At 42.1% G+C, this 19,262-nt stretch overlaps 1 protein-coding gene across 1 annotated transcript in view; it reads right to left on the reverse strand.

Annotated features, from left to right (window-relative positions):
• Window positions 1-6,314: 6,314 nt before the first annotated feature.
• LOC124612453 (mediator of RNA polymerase II transcription subunit 24) overlaps window positions 6,315-19,262 on the reverse strand; it is a 150,461-nt gene continuing 137,513 nt past the window's right edge. Inside the window, exons 17-19 of the mRNA XM_047140679.1 lie at window positions 17,694-17,850; window positions 9,310-9,627; window positions 6,315-6,919 (exon numbers count right to left, since the gene is read on the reverse strand). Coding sequence (XP_046996635.1) covers window positions 6,752-6,919; window positions 9,310-9,627; window positions 17,694-17,850 — 643 coding nt within the window. The 3' untranslated portion in view covers window positions 6,315-6,751. The remainder of the gene's footprint in view (window positions 6,920-9,309; window positions 9,628-17,693; window positions 17,851-19,262) is intronic.

The raw sequence follows: 19,262 nt of genomic DNA on the forward strand, positions 1-19,262 counted from the left end.
TTCTCTTGGCCAGGAATTCCCTCTCTGACTGTGCTACTCTGCTCTTTACGTCATCCTTCCCTCGTCCATCACGTGTTATTTTGCTTTCAAAGTTACATTATTCCTGCACTTCATCTACTTGCCAGTTCCCAATTTTGATGTTACGTTTACTGTTGATGTCATTTCTGCTACTATCCATTGCTTTGACCTTTCTTTGGTGTATTCCACATCAATATTCTGTCCTGATTATACTGTTCATTCCATTTAACAGGTCCTGCAATCCTTCTTCACTTTCACTGATGATAGCGATGTCATCAGCGAATCTTACCACACTGACATCCCTTCACCCTGAATTTTAGTCTCACTCTTGAACCTTCCATTCATATCCGTAGTTGCTTCTTTGATGTATAGATTAAACACTACAAATGAAAGACTATATGCCTGTCTTACACCCTTTTTAATCCAAGCACTTTATTCTTGGTCTCCCACTCTTATTGTCCCCCCCCCCCCCCCCCAACACACACAGACACACACTTTTCATCTTCTGCTTGTAATGTTGGTATGTATACCTTAACTATTGTTGTCGGTAATGGCTTGCTTCTGCTATGAAGAGGATAATCCTGCTATGAAGAGGATAATCCTATCAATGTTCTTTTGATGCCCTACCTTCCTATTCATAACAAATTTTATGTAATGACAGATCTTGATAGATCTTAGCTACATAAGCCTTTGCATTTCCATTTTTCAGCATTGACACTCAGCATTACATACTCCAACTTATAGAATGTTACCGTTTCACATTTCTTTCATTATTTTTCTCATAGTAACTGCCCCCATGGGAGACCATCATCTGAATGGGAAAATAATCAATTTTTTTTTTTTTTGCCAATGGTGAGATCATAATGACAATTTTTATCACAGGCCATATTTCCTTTGGATACACATCATGTGTGTCATGATCCTCATGCTGTTGATGATCACTGATTCTTCCACCTTTAGGGGTAGTTTCCAAACCGAAAGGGAAGAGCTCCCAGTTGGTGCTCATAGACAGTGCAGAAAGATACATATATAGCTTCTTTTCTGTGTTTACTTCGTAGATTCTTACTTACATTGCGTGTGAGTTCCTTACAGGAGGTGTAATTTCGAGTTTTAGTTACTGTAATTGTAAATTCAGGCAGATTGTAGCGCAGTCGTTAGGCATTTGTACAGGTTAGTTCATACATTCTTTGCGTGTTTCCCTTGCGTTATCTAGGCACGGACTCGTGTTTCAGTAACTGTTGTTCAACATCAATTAGAATGGACAGGGACTGTGATTGCTGTGTTTGGATGAGGGCTGAGTTGGCATCCCTTCGCTCACAGCTGCAGGCGGTGCTGACTTCGGTCGCGCAGCTTGAGGCTGTTGCCAATGGGCATCACTGTGGGGAGCCGGACTTGGGTATCATGGGGATGTCAACCTTGTCCCATCTGTCCCATGACTGATACAGGGATTAGTGATCACAAGGTCGTTGTAGCTAGGCTCAAAATCGTTTCTTCCAAATCCACCAGAAACAAACGCAAAATAATTTTATTTAAAAAAGCGGATAAAGTGTCACTAGAAGCCTTCCTAAGAGACAATCTCCATTCCTTCCGAACTGACTATGCAAATGTAGACAAGATGTGGCTCAAATTCAAAGATATAGTAGCAACAGCAATTGAGAGATTCATACCTCATAAATTGGTAAGAGATGGAACTGATCCCCCATGGTACACAAAACAGGTCCGAATGCTGTTTCAGAGGCAATGGAAAAAGCATGCGAAGTTCAGAAGAACGCGAAATCCCGAAGATTGATTAAAATTTACGGACACACGAAATTTGGCAGGGACTTCAATGCGAGATGTCTTTAGTAGGTTCCACAACGAATTACTGTCTCGAAATTTGGTAGAAAATCCGAAGAAATTCTGGTCGTATGTAAAGTACACAAGCGGCAAGACGCAGTCAATACCAGTCAATACCTTCGCTGTGCAGTGCCAATGGTACTGCTACCAACGACTGTGCCGCTAAAGCGGAGTTACTGAATGCAGTTTTCCGAAATTCCTTCACCAGAGAAGACAAATGAAATATTTCAGAATTTGAAACACGAGCAGCTGCTAGCTTGAGTTTCTTAGAAGTAGATACCTTAGGGGTTGCGAAGCAACTCAAATCGCTTGATACGGGCAAGTCTTCAGGTCCAGATTGTATACCGATTAGGTTCCTTTCACATTACGCTGATACAATAGCTCCCTACTTAGCAATCATATACAACCGCTCGCTCACTGATAGATCTGTACCTACAGATTGGAAAATCGCGCAGGTCGCACCAGTGCTTTAAGAAGGGTAGTAGGAGTAATCCATCAAACTACAGACCTATATCATTGACGTCGGTTTGCAGTAGGGTTTTGGAGCATATACTGTATTCAAACATTATGAATCACCTCGAAGGGAACGATCTATTGATACACATTCAGCATGGTTTCAGAAAACATCGTTCTTGTGCAACACAGTCAATACTTACTTTATTCGCACAAAGTAATGGCAGCTATCGACAGGGGATCTCAAGTTGATTCCGTATTTCTAGATTTCCGGAAAGCTTTTGACACTGTTCCTCACAAGCGACTTCTAATCAAGCTGCGGGCCTATGGAGTATCGTCTCAGTTGTGCGACTGGATTCGTGATTTCCTGTCAGGAAGGTCGCAGTTCGTAGTAATAGACAGCAAATCATCGAGTAAAACTGAAGTGATATCAGGTGTTCCCCAGGGAAATGTCCTGGGACCTCTGCTGTTCCTGATCTATATAAATGACCTGGGTAACAATCTGAGCAGTTCTCTTAGGTTGTTCGCAGATGATGCTGTAATTTACCGTCTAGTAAGTGTTGTGACTCACCGATCATTCAAAGTGCCGCCGCGCAATTACGCGCGTCCTCTACGTGCGGCACTGTCGGCCAGCCATGCAGCAGCTGCGCCACCTAAGCGGCCAGCCAAGCAGCGGCCGCTAGACTGGGACTCAGTGTTCATTCGAATGTTACCTTGTTCACATGTCTTGCTCTGTCAACTTGCTCAGTGACTTACATGTGTTGTGTCGTTCTGAAATATATGTGTTAAACTTGACGTTATAACAGTAAGGTCATCTGAAGACCAGTATCAGTTGCAAAGCGATTTAGAAAAGATTGCTGAATGGAGTGGCAGGGGGCAGTTGACGTTAAATAACGAAAAGTGTGAGGTGATCCACACGAGTTCCAAAAGAAATCCGCTGGAATTCGATTACTCGATAAATAGTACAATTCTCAAGGCTGTCAATTCAACTAAGTACCTGGGTGTTAAAATTACAAACAACTTCAGTTGGAAAGACCACATACATAATATTGTGGAGAAAGCGAGCCAAAGGTTGCGTTTCATTGGCAGGACACTTAGAAGATGCAACAAGTCCACTAAAGAGACAGTTTACACTACACTCGTTCGTCCTCTGTTAGAATATTGCTGCACGGTGTGGGATCCTTACCAGGTGGGATTGACAGAGGACATCGAAAGAGTGCAAAATAATGGCAGCTCGTTTTGTATTATCACGTAACAGGGGAGAGAATGTGGCAGATATGATACGCGAGTTGGGATGGAAGTCATTAAAGCAAAGACGTTTCTTGTCGCGGCGAGATCTATTTACGAAATTTCAGTCACCAACTTTCTCTTCCGAATGCGAAAATATTTTGTTGAGCCCAACCTACATAGGTAGGAATGATCATCAAAATAAAATAAGAGAAATCAGAGATCAAACAGAAATGTTTAGGTGTTCGTTTTTCCTGTGCGCTGTTCGGGAGTGGAATGGTAGAGAGATAGTATGATTGTGGTTCGATGAACCCTCTGCCAAGCACTTAAATGTGAATTGCAGAGTAATCATGTAGATGTAGAAGTATGGCTATGGATATGAATATGGCTATGGGCAGAATTAGGATGAATCCATATGCTGCCATTGTTGATTATTTTTATTTAAAATCTAAGTAGTGACTGGATTTGAACACATAATATTTTGCTTATTATTTAAAGATTCTATTCGTAGATCTCAGTGACCTTAGTGCATTTAGAATTTTAATTTGACTTTTTTAAAGTTAAATACACTCCTGGAAATTGAAATAAGAACACCGTGAATTCATTGTCCCAGGAAGGGGAAACTTTATTGACACATTCCTGGGGTCAGATACATCACATGATCACACTGACAGAACCACAGGCACATAGACACAGGCAACAGAGCATGCACAATGTCGGCACTAGTACAGTGTATATCCACCTTTCGCAGCAATGCAGGCTGCTATTCTCCCATGGAGACGATCGTAGAGATGCTGGATGTAGTCCTGTGGAACGGCTTGCCATGCCATTTCCACCTGGCGCCTCAGTTGAACCTGCGTTCGTGCTGGACGTGCAGACCGCGTGAGACGACGCTTCATCCAGTCCCAAACATGCTCAATGGGGGACAGATCCGGAGATCTTGCTGGCCAGGGTAGTTGACTTACACCTTCTAGAGCACGTTGGGTGGCACGGGATACATGCGGACGTGCATTGTCCTGTTGGAACAGCAAGTTCCCTTGCCGGTCTAGGAATGGTAGAACGATGGGTTCGATGACGGTTTGGATGTACCGTGCACTATTCAGTGTCCCCTCGACGATCACCAGTGGTGTACGACCAGTGTAGGAGATCGCTCCCCACACCATGATGCCGGGTGTTGGCCCTGTGTGCCTCGGTCGTATGCAGTCCTGATTGTGGCGCTCACCTGCACGGCGCCAAACACGCATACGACCATCATTGGCACCAAAGCAGAAGCGACTCTCATCGCTGAAGACGACACGTCTCCATTCGTCCCTCCATTCACGCCTGTCGCGACACCACTGGAGGCGGGCTGCACGATGTTGGGGCGTGAGCGGACGACGGCCCAACGGTGTGCGGGACCGTAGCCCAGCTTCATGGAAACGGTTGCGAATGGTCCTCGCCGATACCCCAGGAGCAACAGTGTCCCTAATTTGCTGGCAAGTGGCGGTGCGGTCCCCTACGGCACTGCGTAGGATCCTACGGTCTTGGCGTGCATCCGTGCGTCGCTGCGGTCCGGTCCCAGGTCGACGGGCACGTGCACCTTCCGCCGACCACTGGCGACAACATCGATGTACTGTGGAGACCTCACGCCCCACGTGTTGAGCAATTCGGCGGTACGTCCACCCGGCCTCCCGCATGCCCACTATACGCCCTCGCTCAAAGTCCGTCAACTGCACATACGGTTCACGTCCACGCTGTCGCGGCATGCTACCAGTGTTAAAGACTGCGATGGAGCTCCGTATGCCACGGCAAACTGGCTGACACTGACGGCGGCGGTGCACAAATGCTGCGCAGCTAGCGCCATTCGACGGCCAACACCGCAGTTCCTGGTGTGTCCGCTGTGCCGTGCGTGTGATCATTGCTTGTACAGCCCTCTCGCAGTGTCCGGAGCAAGTATGGTGGGTCTGACAGACCGGTGTCAATGTGTTCTTTTTTCCATTTCCAGGAGTGTACTTGTAACTAAATTACAAGTACTATGGGACATGCACACACTACATTGAGTTTTTTATTAAAATAAGTCACTCCAACAAAATGTATAATTATCTCAATATCTGTAGTGCCCAACAATCAGTCTTTCCTTCTCACCCCGTCTGGTAAGTTTCCTCTTGCCCACAGTCTGGGTGACTCTTCCACACTCATCATATCCTAAACCTCACCCATTCCTTTCCTTCGCCCCTTTCCCTTCTCCTTCAACCTGTCTGCCAGAAGACTGAGACACTGGCTCCGAAAGCCTGTAGATTTAATTCCCTTTATATGGGTGTTCTCCTGTCACCACTTGCTGAGAATATTTTTTTTTTTATCTGAAAATGAATAAATCTATCTGAAAATGAATAAATACAAAAAAGAGATTGTTACTACCAAAATAACATGATTTTTTCCACAAGAATAATTGCTCCTCATTGCTGATTAATCCATAAAAAAGCTGCTTTGCCCCAAGAAGTTGAGATTATGCCTCCTCTCCACTTTCTTGTCAACTAATTAGAAATGGTAGTACAGTGGCTCACTCAACTGCACATTAAACACTGCAAAATTTTATGTAAAATCAGTCCATGAAACTAAAAATTTATGAAGAATGATTCTTACCTTGGGTTTTGGTCCGGCACACAGTTTTAATCTGCCAGGAAGTTTCAATGATTCTTATGTTTGAACTGTAGTTTGCATCTGTTGTTAATTTTTTTCTGGATTGCATATGGAGCATCAACTGCTGTCAATAAGAGCACTGTTTATTTATTCTGTTACCACATTTATTTCTTCTTTTTCTTTTTTTATTTCAGCAATGCTGACTTACTTTCCCAACATGGGACATCCCATGCTTGCTTTTGTTACAAATTTACATCGTAATGTTTTATTTCCAATGATAAAGACTGGACAAAAAGAATATTTACAATGCCTAAGCCACATAAAAAAAACACAGGTACTTGCAACAGTATAGGACCGCATATTCTAAGAAATTCTTGAAAAAGTAATAACTACAGTAGTAGTGCTGGGTGACACAATGCCTTTGACACCTGTAAATTACTTATTTTCAAGGAAACACTGAACAGGAAGGCACTGCAGTGCAGTGTGTAACAACTCAGTTTTTCTCACCAAGGAAAGATTCAATGGTTATTTACAATCCATTTGATTTTGCATGTATCTCCAGTCGATTTCTTAACACATCTCCTAAAATGTGTTACTGTCATCCTTGCATCATATCTTTGAACGTGCTATGTCTTAGGGACATATTGCGTAACAAACAAATATCTCGTGCTGCTGCCTTTCGTCCTGCTGCTGTGTTGAGATCGTACAGCTTGAGAAGCAGCTCCGCAGTAAACAAGTCAGGTAATGAACGCACTAAGGATGGTACCTGTAACAAAGAGACAAATAATTCACTATTACTGAAAGACTTATAAAAGTTCTTCAATATGAGATTCAAAATATATAAAAAAGTGCAAAGGCAGTAACAAGTCAGCTTGCCAAAATGCTCTACCATTTGGAGGACACTTAAGAGCTTTTGAAATATATAAATGTATTTCCTCACTTCAGTGTGCATTTAGGAAGTTATCTCGTTAAAATTCAGTCAGAGAGCAGTAGAGACACTGTAAGCCAGTAATATATGGAAGGAAAGCTGCTCACAGTATGCCACATGGCACTGTATGATGTGGTATTAAAATACCATAAAATTACCAGAGAGACATGAAGTATAGCATTTATCTACAAATGACTTACAATAAAACCAATGCTAAAAACATGACAAAATGGAGCATGACAGATCTACATCCAGATTAATGTAAACATGGTATAGGATAAAGGCATTTACTGTGGTCAGTCATCCATCCATTCATTCATTGTATTCTGTACATTCTATCATCAAGGTGAACTATTAACAATGTGGAATGTGCTGAAACATACTTTAACAAAGAGAAACTGATGTTAAAAATTAAATTTTACTCAGCATTCAAACATAAACTATCACTGTAATGTTACATAAAATCTGAGTTTACACAGGCTAAATACAACATACCAGAATTAGCAAGAACACTGTTTCTTTACACAAGGGGCACGAGGGTGATTAAAATACATTTCTAGCTCAATATTAACATGACCACATTGATAATAGTACAAGAACAGCAGTTCTTTATACACTTTAAGGCTAAAGAAATGTTGAGGAATACTGCTACTTGTCAAGCAAATAATGGAAATCTTGAATTAAGATAATCTGATGATTTCCAGAATAGATGGCAATAATTTACAAACTGGGAGGCTAAACAAGATTTGTTTTTCACTTTCTTTCATATTTTAAGGCATTTCCACTTTTTTTACTTTGCATCTGATGGCAGCTGGAATACAGAACCCAACACTGAACCCTAAACATAGAAGCAATGTCTACACAGATATTATTTTTCCTTTGTGTTGTGGTTATGTAAATCTCAGTTTATCTGAAATTGCACTAAATACCATCAATGAGGAAATGCATTGGAACATTAGTTTCAAATGTCCAATACACGCCGACAAGCCCAAACATCATGATCACTGCCTACTGTGAGAATGAATTCCGCCTGGTGGAATTCGGAGCATATGGCACAGTAAGGTAAGTATAAAAGCTAAGCAGATGCAGATGGGAAACCATAAGCAGATGCAGATGGGAAATCATCCTGGTGATGCTACAATCTGCAAACGGAGAAATCCACTGACATAAATGACTTTTGACAAAGGGCTGACTGTTACACCCTAGCACCTGGAAATGAGCATTTTGGAATCAGCAGACTTGGTTGGCTGTTTGTGTACTATTGTTGTGAGCATTTATGGAAAGGTGGTTGAAGGACAATAACAAATTGATGGATGTCCACACTTCATTGGTCTGTAAAGCAGGATAGGAGGTAATCTGTGGCAGATCTTATGAGAGAGTACAATGCTGGTACAGGCGTAAGAGATTTGTAGCACCACTTACCACACATTGTTAATGTAGGGCTCGGTAGCAGATTATCCCTACATGTCCCCTTGTGGACTCAGTGACATCATCAGTTATGACTGCAGTCAGTACGAGATGATCCAAATTGAACCACGGACCAATGCAAATGTGTCATCTGGTCAGATGAACGACATTTCTTATTATACCGGAATGATGGGTCATGTCCGGATATAGGCGTATGGCTGCAGTGCAACATGGACACAGATTGGTAGAGGCAGTATTATGCTATCAGGGACATTCAACTGGGTTTCCACATGACCTGTGGTAGCAGGCACAATGACACCTGTGGACTACATGAATTTACTGTGGATCACCTGCATTCTTTCATGCTTGATCTCTTCCCTGATGGCAGTGATGTTTGCATGTCACAAACCCCAATTTGAGCACCTGTAAAGTGAGTGAAACACTTGTAGAGAAACTCTACCTACCAAAATGTGCATCTTTCTGTACGTCTAGTAGTTTTTAAAGTAGTTGTCTTCTGAAATCCTGGAGGTACTTATGAATAACACCATATTAGCCTGAAAGATTTCAGTTATTGGTGCACAAAGGGCAGTCAAATAAAATATTTCATTTCCAAGCAGGTGAATAGCTTTTCAAGCTATTCATTAATAAAGCTAAGACAACTATCACATCAAGTTACTGATTTTTTTGTCATGTCCATTAGCTACAGAGGTGCTAGCTGGCTCACTACTCTAATGCAGCAGGAAAAACTCTCAATCTGTCTGAATAAGAATTTGAATTGTACTCTTCTCAAATGTGGAATGTTCATCTTAAAGTTTACTTACAAGAGTAGGTGGCACAGCCTGGAGAACAATCTGTGATCTGTCCTTCCCACAGCGTACCATGAACTGCAGCAATCGGGTAGCAAAGTGTGTTTGGCGTGATATTTCCCCATCTCTAGTTGCTGCAATGGCTACATTGCGAAAAAAATGTTCCAGAGCTGAGGCAAGTGGCTCTTCGAGGGCAGGTCCAGCTGCTCCAGATGAAGATGTGGCAGATGAACTACCACTGCCAGACGTAGAAGTAGTGCCGGGTCCAAAAACGAGGTCATCAGTCACACTCAGTCGTAAGAGCTTGGTTGCAGGACCACAACCATCTGGTTCCTGTGTATAAAATAATAAGTTACAAGAACTGAAATGCCACAAATAATTCTCTTCAATTATTCAAATAGCTATCAGTGACACTTTCATATAACATTGTATAATATATGTACTCATAAATTGTTGAACCACAGCTTGAAGAAGAGCAGCTCTTTTTTTTAACAAATAACAGAAAAAAAAGAAAAGAAAGAGACAGAGTAATAACAGATTTGGTGTTCTCTATAAAGATGATCATATAGAAGCAATGTAAAAAAGGAAAATATGTCATATTCCTTTTCTTAGGCACAGAGGAGGATTATGAAAGTGCAGAGACACACAAAATATTTGGATGACCTGAAAGTAGATTGCAATTAATCAGCATAGTTTCAACAATTTTATTTAGCATAAAAATGAGTAGTAGTGTATGGATGCATGGGGCACATGTTACAATGGGCACAAGTGCAGAGTTCATAACCTTGGATAGGAATAATGGTCCGGGAATGTCATACATTTTCATGAGGGGGGTAGGAGCTTAGGGGGTCAACTGAAACTGACCATGGTGGCTGTTCGGAGGATTTTAGGGAGAGAGAATCTAATTCCAGGGCTTGAGTTGAGAAAGGCATTCACCCACCCACTACCACTTACACACACCTCAACACTGGTAAAGCAAAGGCAGAGCAACATATGATTACTTTATCAACTAATGTGTGTTCAATCTGACAGAGTGCATGAATAGATGCAAGAACTATCTACCTTGAGGACATATAGCACTGTAACTAATTACTGAACGTGCACTCAGCATGAGTCAAAGGATGTTGGTGTCTGCTACAGCATATGAGGCATATGGATCCTCCCACACAGCACTAGTTCCCCTGAACTATGGATACGTCAATTTGCTCTTCAACATATCCTCAAATCCCACCATCCTCTAGGATTTTACTTCCATTAACATACACCCCACCCCTTGTTTTCTCCTTTTTTATTTTACATACTTTTAATTTACAAATTATCAGACAATATTCCTAGACAGTACTTACTTCAAAAGGTAGAATGTAGTACTGTCGATACACACATATAGAAGTGCCCCACCATTTTAGTTTTAGGAATTATTAGTTTCTTCCCTAGGGATAAGAAAGAGATATGCTGGGGAAGATTAAAAGGGAAGGGTAGGTCACTGAAACCTCAGGATGAGAAGGACTCGCCTGTAGAGAGACAAGACAGGCTAAGATGAAGGGGTAGGCATCGGAAAGAGTAAGTCAGAGATACAATAAATGGTATACAATAAATATCACAATAAAATTTGGTCATCAGTTGCAAATAGATTTTTATTTTGCGAAATAATATGTTTGCAGCTGAGATCTGAATTTTATACCACTACTGCTGAAAAATAGCAGCTATTCATAAACTATAATAAATTTAAAGTATAATGAAAAATAAGAGGGGGGGGGGGGCAGCAGGTGGGGGTAATATGTCACGGAGTGTGAGTCTACAAGGGCATTGGGACTGGGGGAATTACTGGAGAGCAAATTTCCATCCCAGTGTCTGGGAAACTAGTGTTGATTGGGAGGATCCCAATACCTCATGTGGTGTGTCAAGGACTCAGGTTCACTTAAGTCATGCTGTAGACGAGGTTTAGGAACTGTGTCCACTGATAAGCATAGACTGTTTAAATACGTGAAATGGACTTAACATAGTTGATAAATATAGTGTGGTTTGAACAGTATTTTTGGCTTTACCAGTGGTTGGGCAGGTGCTAAATACTGTCTGTATGTGGGAGGTTTCACAGTGGGGACAACTGAAGGAACCTTGGGGTAGGGATAGTGGTCTGGCAATGTCTTACGTTCGACTAGGAGGTGTGTGTGTGTGTGTGTGTGTGTGTGTGTGTGTGTGTGTGTGTGTGTGATATTAGGGAGAGAGAGTGCCATTTAAAGGTTTGACTTCGGGGAATCATTGCCTTGATGGAGAAATGTATTGAGACACTCAAAAACTGAGTGGTAATGGGTGACAATATGGGACGGGGGAGCCATATTTTAGTCTTTTTTGCAAAAAATTATGAAAAGGATAGCTGCTACTCACCATATGGCAGAGGGATATGCTGAGTCACAGATAGGCAAAACCAAATGACTGTCAAACAAATAAGCTTTCGGCCCAAAAGGCCTTCATCGAGATGCTGAGTCGCAGGTAGGCAAACAAATAGACTGTCAAACAAGTAGGCTTTCAGCCAAAAAGGCCTTTATTGGAATTACACAACATACACATACACACTCATGCATACACAACTCACACTCCGTGACCACAGTTTCCGGCTGCCGAGGCCAGACTGTGAGCAGGAGCTCGTGATGGGAGAAACAGTCTGGATGGTAGAGGTAAGGAGGAGGCTGGGGCAGGGAGGGGGAGGGGGAGGAATAGCAGGGTACGGGTGGGCGACAATGAAGTGTTGCTTGTGGGAGCATACAGGGACGAGGTGGGGAGAGGGTAGGGCAGCCAGGTGCAGTCAGGAGGCTAGATGGAGGGTAGGGAGGAGGGTGGGTGGACATGGAAAAGGAGAGAAGTGAAATGACTGGGTTTGTTGATGGAATAGAGGACTGTCTAGTGCTAGAGTGGGAACAGAGAAGGGGATAGGTGGGTAAAGGAAAAGTAAGGTTGAGGCTAGGAGGGTTACAGGAATGTACGATAAATTGTACGGAGAGTTCCCACTTGCGTAATTCAGAAAAGCTGGAGCTGGCATAGGCTGCGAAGCAGTCGTTGAAATGAAGAATGTTGCATTGGGCAGCATGCACAGCAACTGGGTGGTTCAGCTGTTTCTAGGTCAGAGTTTGACGATGGCCATTCATGCGGACAAACAGCTTGTTGGTTGTCGCACCCACATAGAAAGCAGAACAGTGGTTGCAGCTTAGCTTGTAGATCAAATAATGGTTTCACAGGTAGCCCTACCTTTGATGGTACAGGTGATAATTGTGACCGAACTGGAATAGATGGTGGTAGGAGGATGTATGACACAGGCCTTGCAGCTACGTCTATTACATGAATATGAGCCATGAGGCAAGGAGTTGGGAGCAAGGGTTGTGAAAGGATGGATGCAGATATTGTGCAGGTTTAGTGGGTGGCGGAATACCACTATGGGAATGGTGGGAAGGATAGTAGGTAGGACATTCCTCTTTTCAGGACACAACGAGAGGCAGTCGAAACCCTGACAGAGAATGTGATTCAGTTGGGGGTTTGCGATTCTGGATGGTTAGAAAGGATTCCACTAGATGGCCCATGAATTGGTTGGCATAGGATGGTGCCATGTGGGTGCCCAAAGCCGTACCTCATATTCGTTCATAGGTAATACCTTCAAAGGAGAAGCAATTGTGAGTAAGGATATTATTGGTCATGGCGATCAGGAAGGAGGTAGTTAGTTTAGAATCTGTCGGGCATTGTGAAAGGCAGTGTTCATTAGCAGAAAGACCATGGGCATTAGGATTGTTAGTGCACAGGGAGGTGGCATCAATAGTGATGGGCAGGGCACCATATGGTAAAAGGACAGGAACTGTGGAGAGTCGGTGGAGGATATAGTTGGTATCTTTTATATAGGAGGGTATGTTGCAGATAATAGGCTGAGGTTGTTGGTGTATGAGTGCAGAGATTCAGTGGGGCATAGTAAATGGACACAATGGGTGGTTGAGCTTATGGGCTTCAGAAGGTAGGAGTGTGGGTAGTGGTAGGGATGAGGAGAAAGATGAACTCTGAGGTCAAGTCTTGGATGTGCCTCAGAATTTCAGGAGAAACTGGAGAGGCTGTTTATGTATTTACATGTTTTTATCATCCACCATGGATCCTTACTCCTTCCATCTGCGTGAATACAGAACAATTCCTTATCTCTAGCTAGAACACAGTCCCACATACTGTTCCTGGTTGTTGCTTGGCTCATGGAACCCCTAATGGCCCTACCATCAAATTACCCATCTCTGGCTGCAACCCGTCCTTCTACTATGACCTCCATCTATTTAGATTTCACCAGTCCTTAATGCTCACCAACACAGTCCTGTAAAACCATGTCAATCAGGCCCAAATCACCTTGCAATACATCCTCTCTACCTGTAAAATTATCCTGCTATGCAATCACTGTCTGTTACCTTCACATAATTTCTTAACCTCAAATCTTGACTCACCATCTTTCCCCAAATCCCTCGATATGGAAGCTAACCTTACATACACAGAAAGAAGCCCAATCCACCATCTAAAAGCTGATCCCAGCTTTATAATGCTACCTGCTGTCAAAGCCTCAACTGCTGTTTTGAACCGCAAGGATTACATAGCAGAGGGACCCCATCAGGTGTCAGAGATTCATCCACTTAAAAATCCTGCCGCAGTGATCCCATTCTAGAAATCCAGCAGGATCTCCAATCTCTCCACAAATCCTTAGGCACATCCCAGAACCTCTCCCCAGAGTCCATCTCTCTCCTCAGCTCTACCACTCCCCACACTCCTACCTTCTACATGCTTCCTAAGTCCATAAATCCAACCACCCAGGGTACCCCATTGTGTCCAGTTACTGTCCTCCTACTGATAGAATCTCTGCTCTCACCGACCAAACACCTTCAGCCTCTTACCCGCAATCTGCCCTCCTATATAAGAGATAGCAACAATTTCTTCCACTGATTCTCCATAGTTCCTGTTCCTTTACCACGTGGTGCTCTGTGGCTCTCCATGGTTCCTGTTCCTTTACCACGTGTTGCTCTGCTCGTCACTAGTGATGCCACCTCCCTTTACACTAACATCCATAATACCCATAGACTTTCTCCTATAGAACACTGCCTTTCCCAATGCCTGACAGATTCCAAACTTATTACCTCCTTCCCAGTCGCCACAACCAACTATATCCTCAACCACTATTGCTTCTCTTTGAAGGCATCACCTAGAAACAAACCCGGGGTATGGCTATGGACACATGCATGGCACCATCCTATGCAAACCTATCCATGGGCCATATAGCAGAATTCTTTCTAACCACGCAGAATCTCAAACCCCTCACCTGGTTCAGATTCATTGATGATATCTTTGTGATCTGGATAGAAGGTAAGGACATTGTATCGAAATTCCTCCAGAATTTCAATTCTTTCTTCCCCAATCGCTACACCTGGAGCTCCTCAACCCAACAAGCCATCATCCTCAATGTTGATCTCCACCTCAAAGATGTCTACATCAGTACCTTCATCCATATCAAACCTACCAAGTACAAACAATACCTTCACTTCGACAGCTGCCACCTATTCCCTACGAAGATGTCCCTTCCACACAGCCTAGACAAGTCACACATGTGGCCGTTGCATCTGTAGTGACAAGCAATCTCTCTTGAAGTATACCAAGGGTCTCACTAATGCTTCTACAGACCGTGATTATCCTCCCAACCTTCTACAAAAACAGATCTCCCATGCCTCATCTCTCTAGCTACCCACCACCTCTCAAAGTCCCTCCTCATGATTCAGTACCACCCAGGACTGAAGCAACTGAATCACATTCTCCACCAGGGTTTCGACTACTATTTGCCATGCCCTGAAATAAGGAATGTCCCCTCCCCCTCCCCCCTGTGGTACTTCACCACCCATTGAAGCTACACAATATACTCCCCCTGCACCCAACCCCTTGCCTCATGGCTTGCATAGAACTAGATATGAGACCTGTCTCTTCACCACCTACTTCAGTTTGATAAGAAGCATCATCTACCCCACTACCTGTGAAACCAATCACTGTGCTGCATTCTATGTGAGCACGACAACCAGCAAGCCGTCTGTCCGCATGAATGGCCACCGACAAACTGGCCAAAAAACAGCTGGACCACCCAGTTGCTGAGCATGCTGCCCGACATGATGTTCTTCATTTCAATGACCACCTCACAGCCTGTGCCACTTACATCCTTACCACCAATATCAACTTTTCTGAATTGTGCAGGTGGGAACTCTCCTACATCCCCATAATGCTCCTGGCATCAACCTTCATTAGTCGTCGTCCTTTACCCACCTCTCCCCTTCCCTGTTCCCATTCTAACACTACACATCCCTCTCTTCCATCAGCACACTAATGGACTTTTTACTTCTCTCCTTTTCCATGGCTGCCCAACCTTTCTCCGTTCTCCAACTAACCTCCTCCTGACTGCATCTAGCTGCCCTATCCTCTCCTCACCTTGTCCCTGTATGCCCTCACAAGCAGCATTTTACTGTCCCCCACCATTACCCTGCTATCCCTCCCATCCCTCCCCCAGTCTCCTCCTTAGCACCACCACCCAGACTGCTTCTGCCTATCAAGCACTGCAGCTTGTAGTCAGTCCTCAGCGCAGCAGTGGCTGTGGTCACGTGTGTGTGAGTCATGCATCTGTGTGTGTGTGTGTGTGTGTGTGTGTGTGTGTGTGTGTGTGTGTGTAATTCCAATGAAGGACTTCTTGGCCAAATCTTTTTTGTTGTGCCTATCCACGACACGTCATCTCTGCATACAGTGAGTAGTAACGATCATTTTCATATTAAGTCATTATTGCATCCTGGATTTTCCTACATTTGCTAAAGCATAACAGCAGTAGTACAGCTGTTTAGTATGGCATGCACTTGCAAAAATCTCAAAAGCAACTTGTCTTGTCACACAGTGCCCCCCCACGCCTTGAATACTTAATGCGTCATTCTCCACCGAGGTTATGAATTAATCAAGCCCTGAAATAAAATCTTTCTTCCCTAATATCTTCCCACCTCTGTCCACCATAACATCTGTATCTATACTTAAACCACCTCTTGGTGTGTGGTGGAGGTTACTTCCTACACCCTTATTATGTCACTCCACTCTTATTCCATTGAAAAATTGTGTGCTGAAAGAATGACTGTTGGTGTGGTGGCGGGTGAGCACGAATCTTTCTAATTTTACTTTAACATCTTTTCATGAGATGTATGAAGGAGAAGGCAATATACTGGGTGACTTGTCTAGGAACATACACTCCCAGAATTTTGACGGTACACCTCTCCATGAGCAAATAAGAAAACAGAATTTAGTATTTCAATCTTTTTCCGAGCATCCAATGTTTCAGGTTCTATATGGTCACTCAGTGACTGAATAGACTGCTTTGATCCATTTGACTTAAAGAAAAACGAAAACTTCTTACGATTTTCTGTCAAACTGGTAGACAGAATTTTACTTTTAAATTCACTGAACATTTTATGTGTGACATAAATAACTGATTGTATGCCAAGAATTGAGGGTTATCCACTCAATATTTATAATTGTTGTAAGTAGTTTACTTCAATACTTAAAAGGTAAGCATGACTCATGATTATCTTCAAAATAAACCTTTTTGTATTATAAAAACAATTATGGATTTTGGATGTTTTGACAATCCATTCTTTTATGATTAAATTTGAATTTTATCCAATAAATTGACTAGCAAGTTAGGAAATAAAGAATTAAAATATTTAGAAAAGATATCTTAATTCATATACCAATTATGTTAAACTGATATTGAATGTCGAAAGTCTGATGTAGAAAATAATCAGAAATGAGATTACTGTTGGCTATCGAGAAAATAACCAGCCACAAAAAGCCTTTAAGTAATCTTCCTGGAAAAAGATAATGCACAGTAAAAATTTTAAGGCATAACATAGTGCACATGGTACTGCATGTGGCGTTCTTTGAAACCAAATGATGTTCCAGGAAGTGCTGCATTAAGCTATTGTTGGTTATGTTGAAGAAGACTGTGACAGGGAATTTGATTCCACAACAGTTTAGAAATGATTCATAGCAAACTTGACAAAAATACTTTGAAGAAAATAAAAGAAGTTGGCATGACACACAAGAGAGACTTTTTTCTGCCTTCTTTTGATTTGTGTACAGCATCTTGCTCATTCCCATCCAACCTACAGTCTATTTTCCTCTAATACTATAACATGACTGAGAAACTTACACATAACAGTATTCATGTTTTGCAGTTTGCAATACTTCAGTGAACCTCATTTTAACAAACCTTTCTGGAGGACATAAACAGAAACATGGCAACTGGTTTCCTTTCTATGTAAACATGTAAACAATTATGCCTAAAGATAATATATTGATTTTCAAACTGGTTGTCATACCTCTCCTTCTGCCTCGCGCCGAGTGCGACTGCGTTTCCTTGAATTGTGTCCACCAGTTCCCTGCATGGCACTGTTCTGTGCTTCCAACGCAGCATACACACAGTATGCACAGAGTTTTGCCAATGCTGAAGACTGAGGCTCAACTAGCTCATCACTCCTGCATAAGCAATAGGAGATTTTCAAAACAAAATGTATGAAGTAAGCATTCAACTTTGGTACAAGTTATGTGAGTTAACAGCCTCACATGTGAATAAGAGTGAAACAAGTAATGATTAACTGAAGCTAATGGAATAGAACCACTCATTCTCACACAATCTCAAGTTAGTTTACTGTTGACCTGTCATTATCTCACAGCACTACTTGATCACACCCTGTCAACGTTCATCTGAATTTCCTTTTATTATTTCCTGTTGACTACATGTTCTTCTTCCCACTCATTTACACAAGGTGTTAATTAATTGTAAGAAATGTGAGGTGCTTTAATGGAACTGACGTTGATCATGCAATCATTACACACAGACCGTCTATCTATTGGCAAATAGTTATATTATACTTAGTAAAAACTCATTCTACATACAGGAAATTGTGGTTGAATCAGTGAGCATTTGGAATGATGAGGTCATTCTCATGAACTAAATGCATGTGGTTTTCTCTTTGAAATTGAGAAGCATACGACATAATGCGGTGTGTAGCCTGACCACAGATCTACAGAGTCGAGGGCCAAGATCTACGAGACATTCTCTCTGATGTTACAGCACAGCTATTTTTTGTTGGGCTGTGTGTGTGTGTGTGGGGGGGGGGGGGGGGGATTTGATAAATAAATAGTATAGTAGCACAATAATGTAAGTTTTTTACAATTGCAGTATGAACTGCGAGCAGTATGGTATTCTCACGTGAGTTGTACTGTATGTTAATTTTAAGAAAATACAAAGGCTTACTTATAAAATGAAATGACTGCAAGTTTATTTAAATTCCAGAAAATGATTTGCAGTAATGGACTAACAGCAAAGTAGGAGAAGAGAAACAGCTATGAGGTAAACACCAAATAGCCTGACATCAAGATTATTTACTAAAAAAAGCAGGATAGCAAAGACATGACAACTCAAAATTGAAGAAATTTTTGAGCAATACAAAAATGAGTGGATCAGAGTGAATTGGGTTACTACAACAGTCAAAAACACTGCTGATAAACAGCAGGGAATGTAGAGAGTTCTCTCATTTCAGTAGCTGAAGCAAAAGAAGCTTCACTGACTACCTGCAAGTACAAAATGAAGTTGGTGACCTGCATGCAGAGAAATCTTACTTTTATTTGTAATCAGACATAACTTAAACATACATATACATCAATTTTGTGAGCAGTTAATTCATACCGCATTGCCATAATGATAGATGTAATGGTTACTGCGTTTTTGGTCACTTCTTGAACCAAAATAAAGTGTTTTCTACATTTTTTCAAAGGGTTTTTATTTATTTTTTTTCATTTTTTTTAAAAAATAACTGCTAAGGATAATTCAGTTAGCAAAAGACATTGCTAAAACACTCTACATTTTTAACTATGGCAAATCCCTA

Source organism: Schistocerca americana, chromosome 4 (genome assembly GCF_021461395.2).
Source record: "Schistocerca americana isolate TAMUIC-IGC-003095 chromosome 4, iqSchAmer2.1, whole genome shotgun sequence".
NCBI lineage: Eukaryota > Metazoa > Arthropoda > Insecta > Orthoptera > Acrididae > Schistocerca > Schistocerca americana.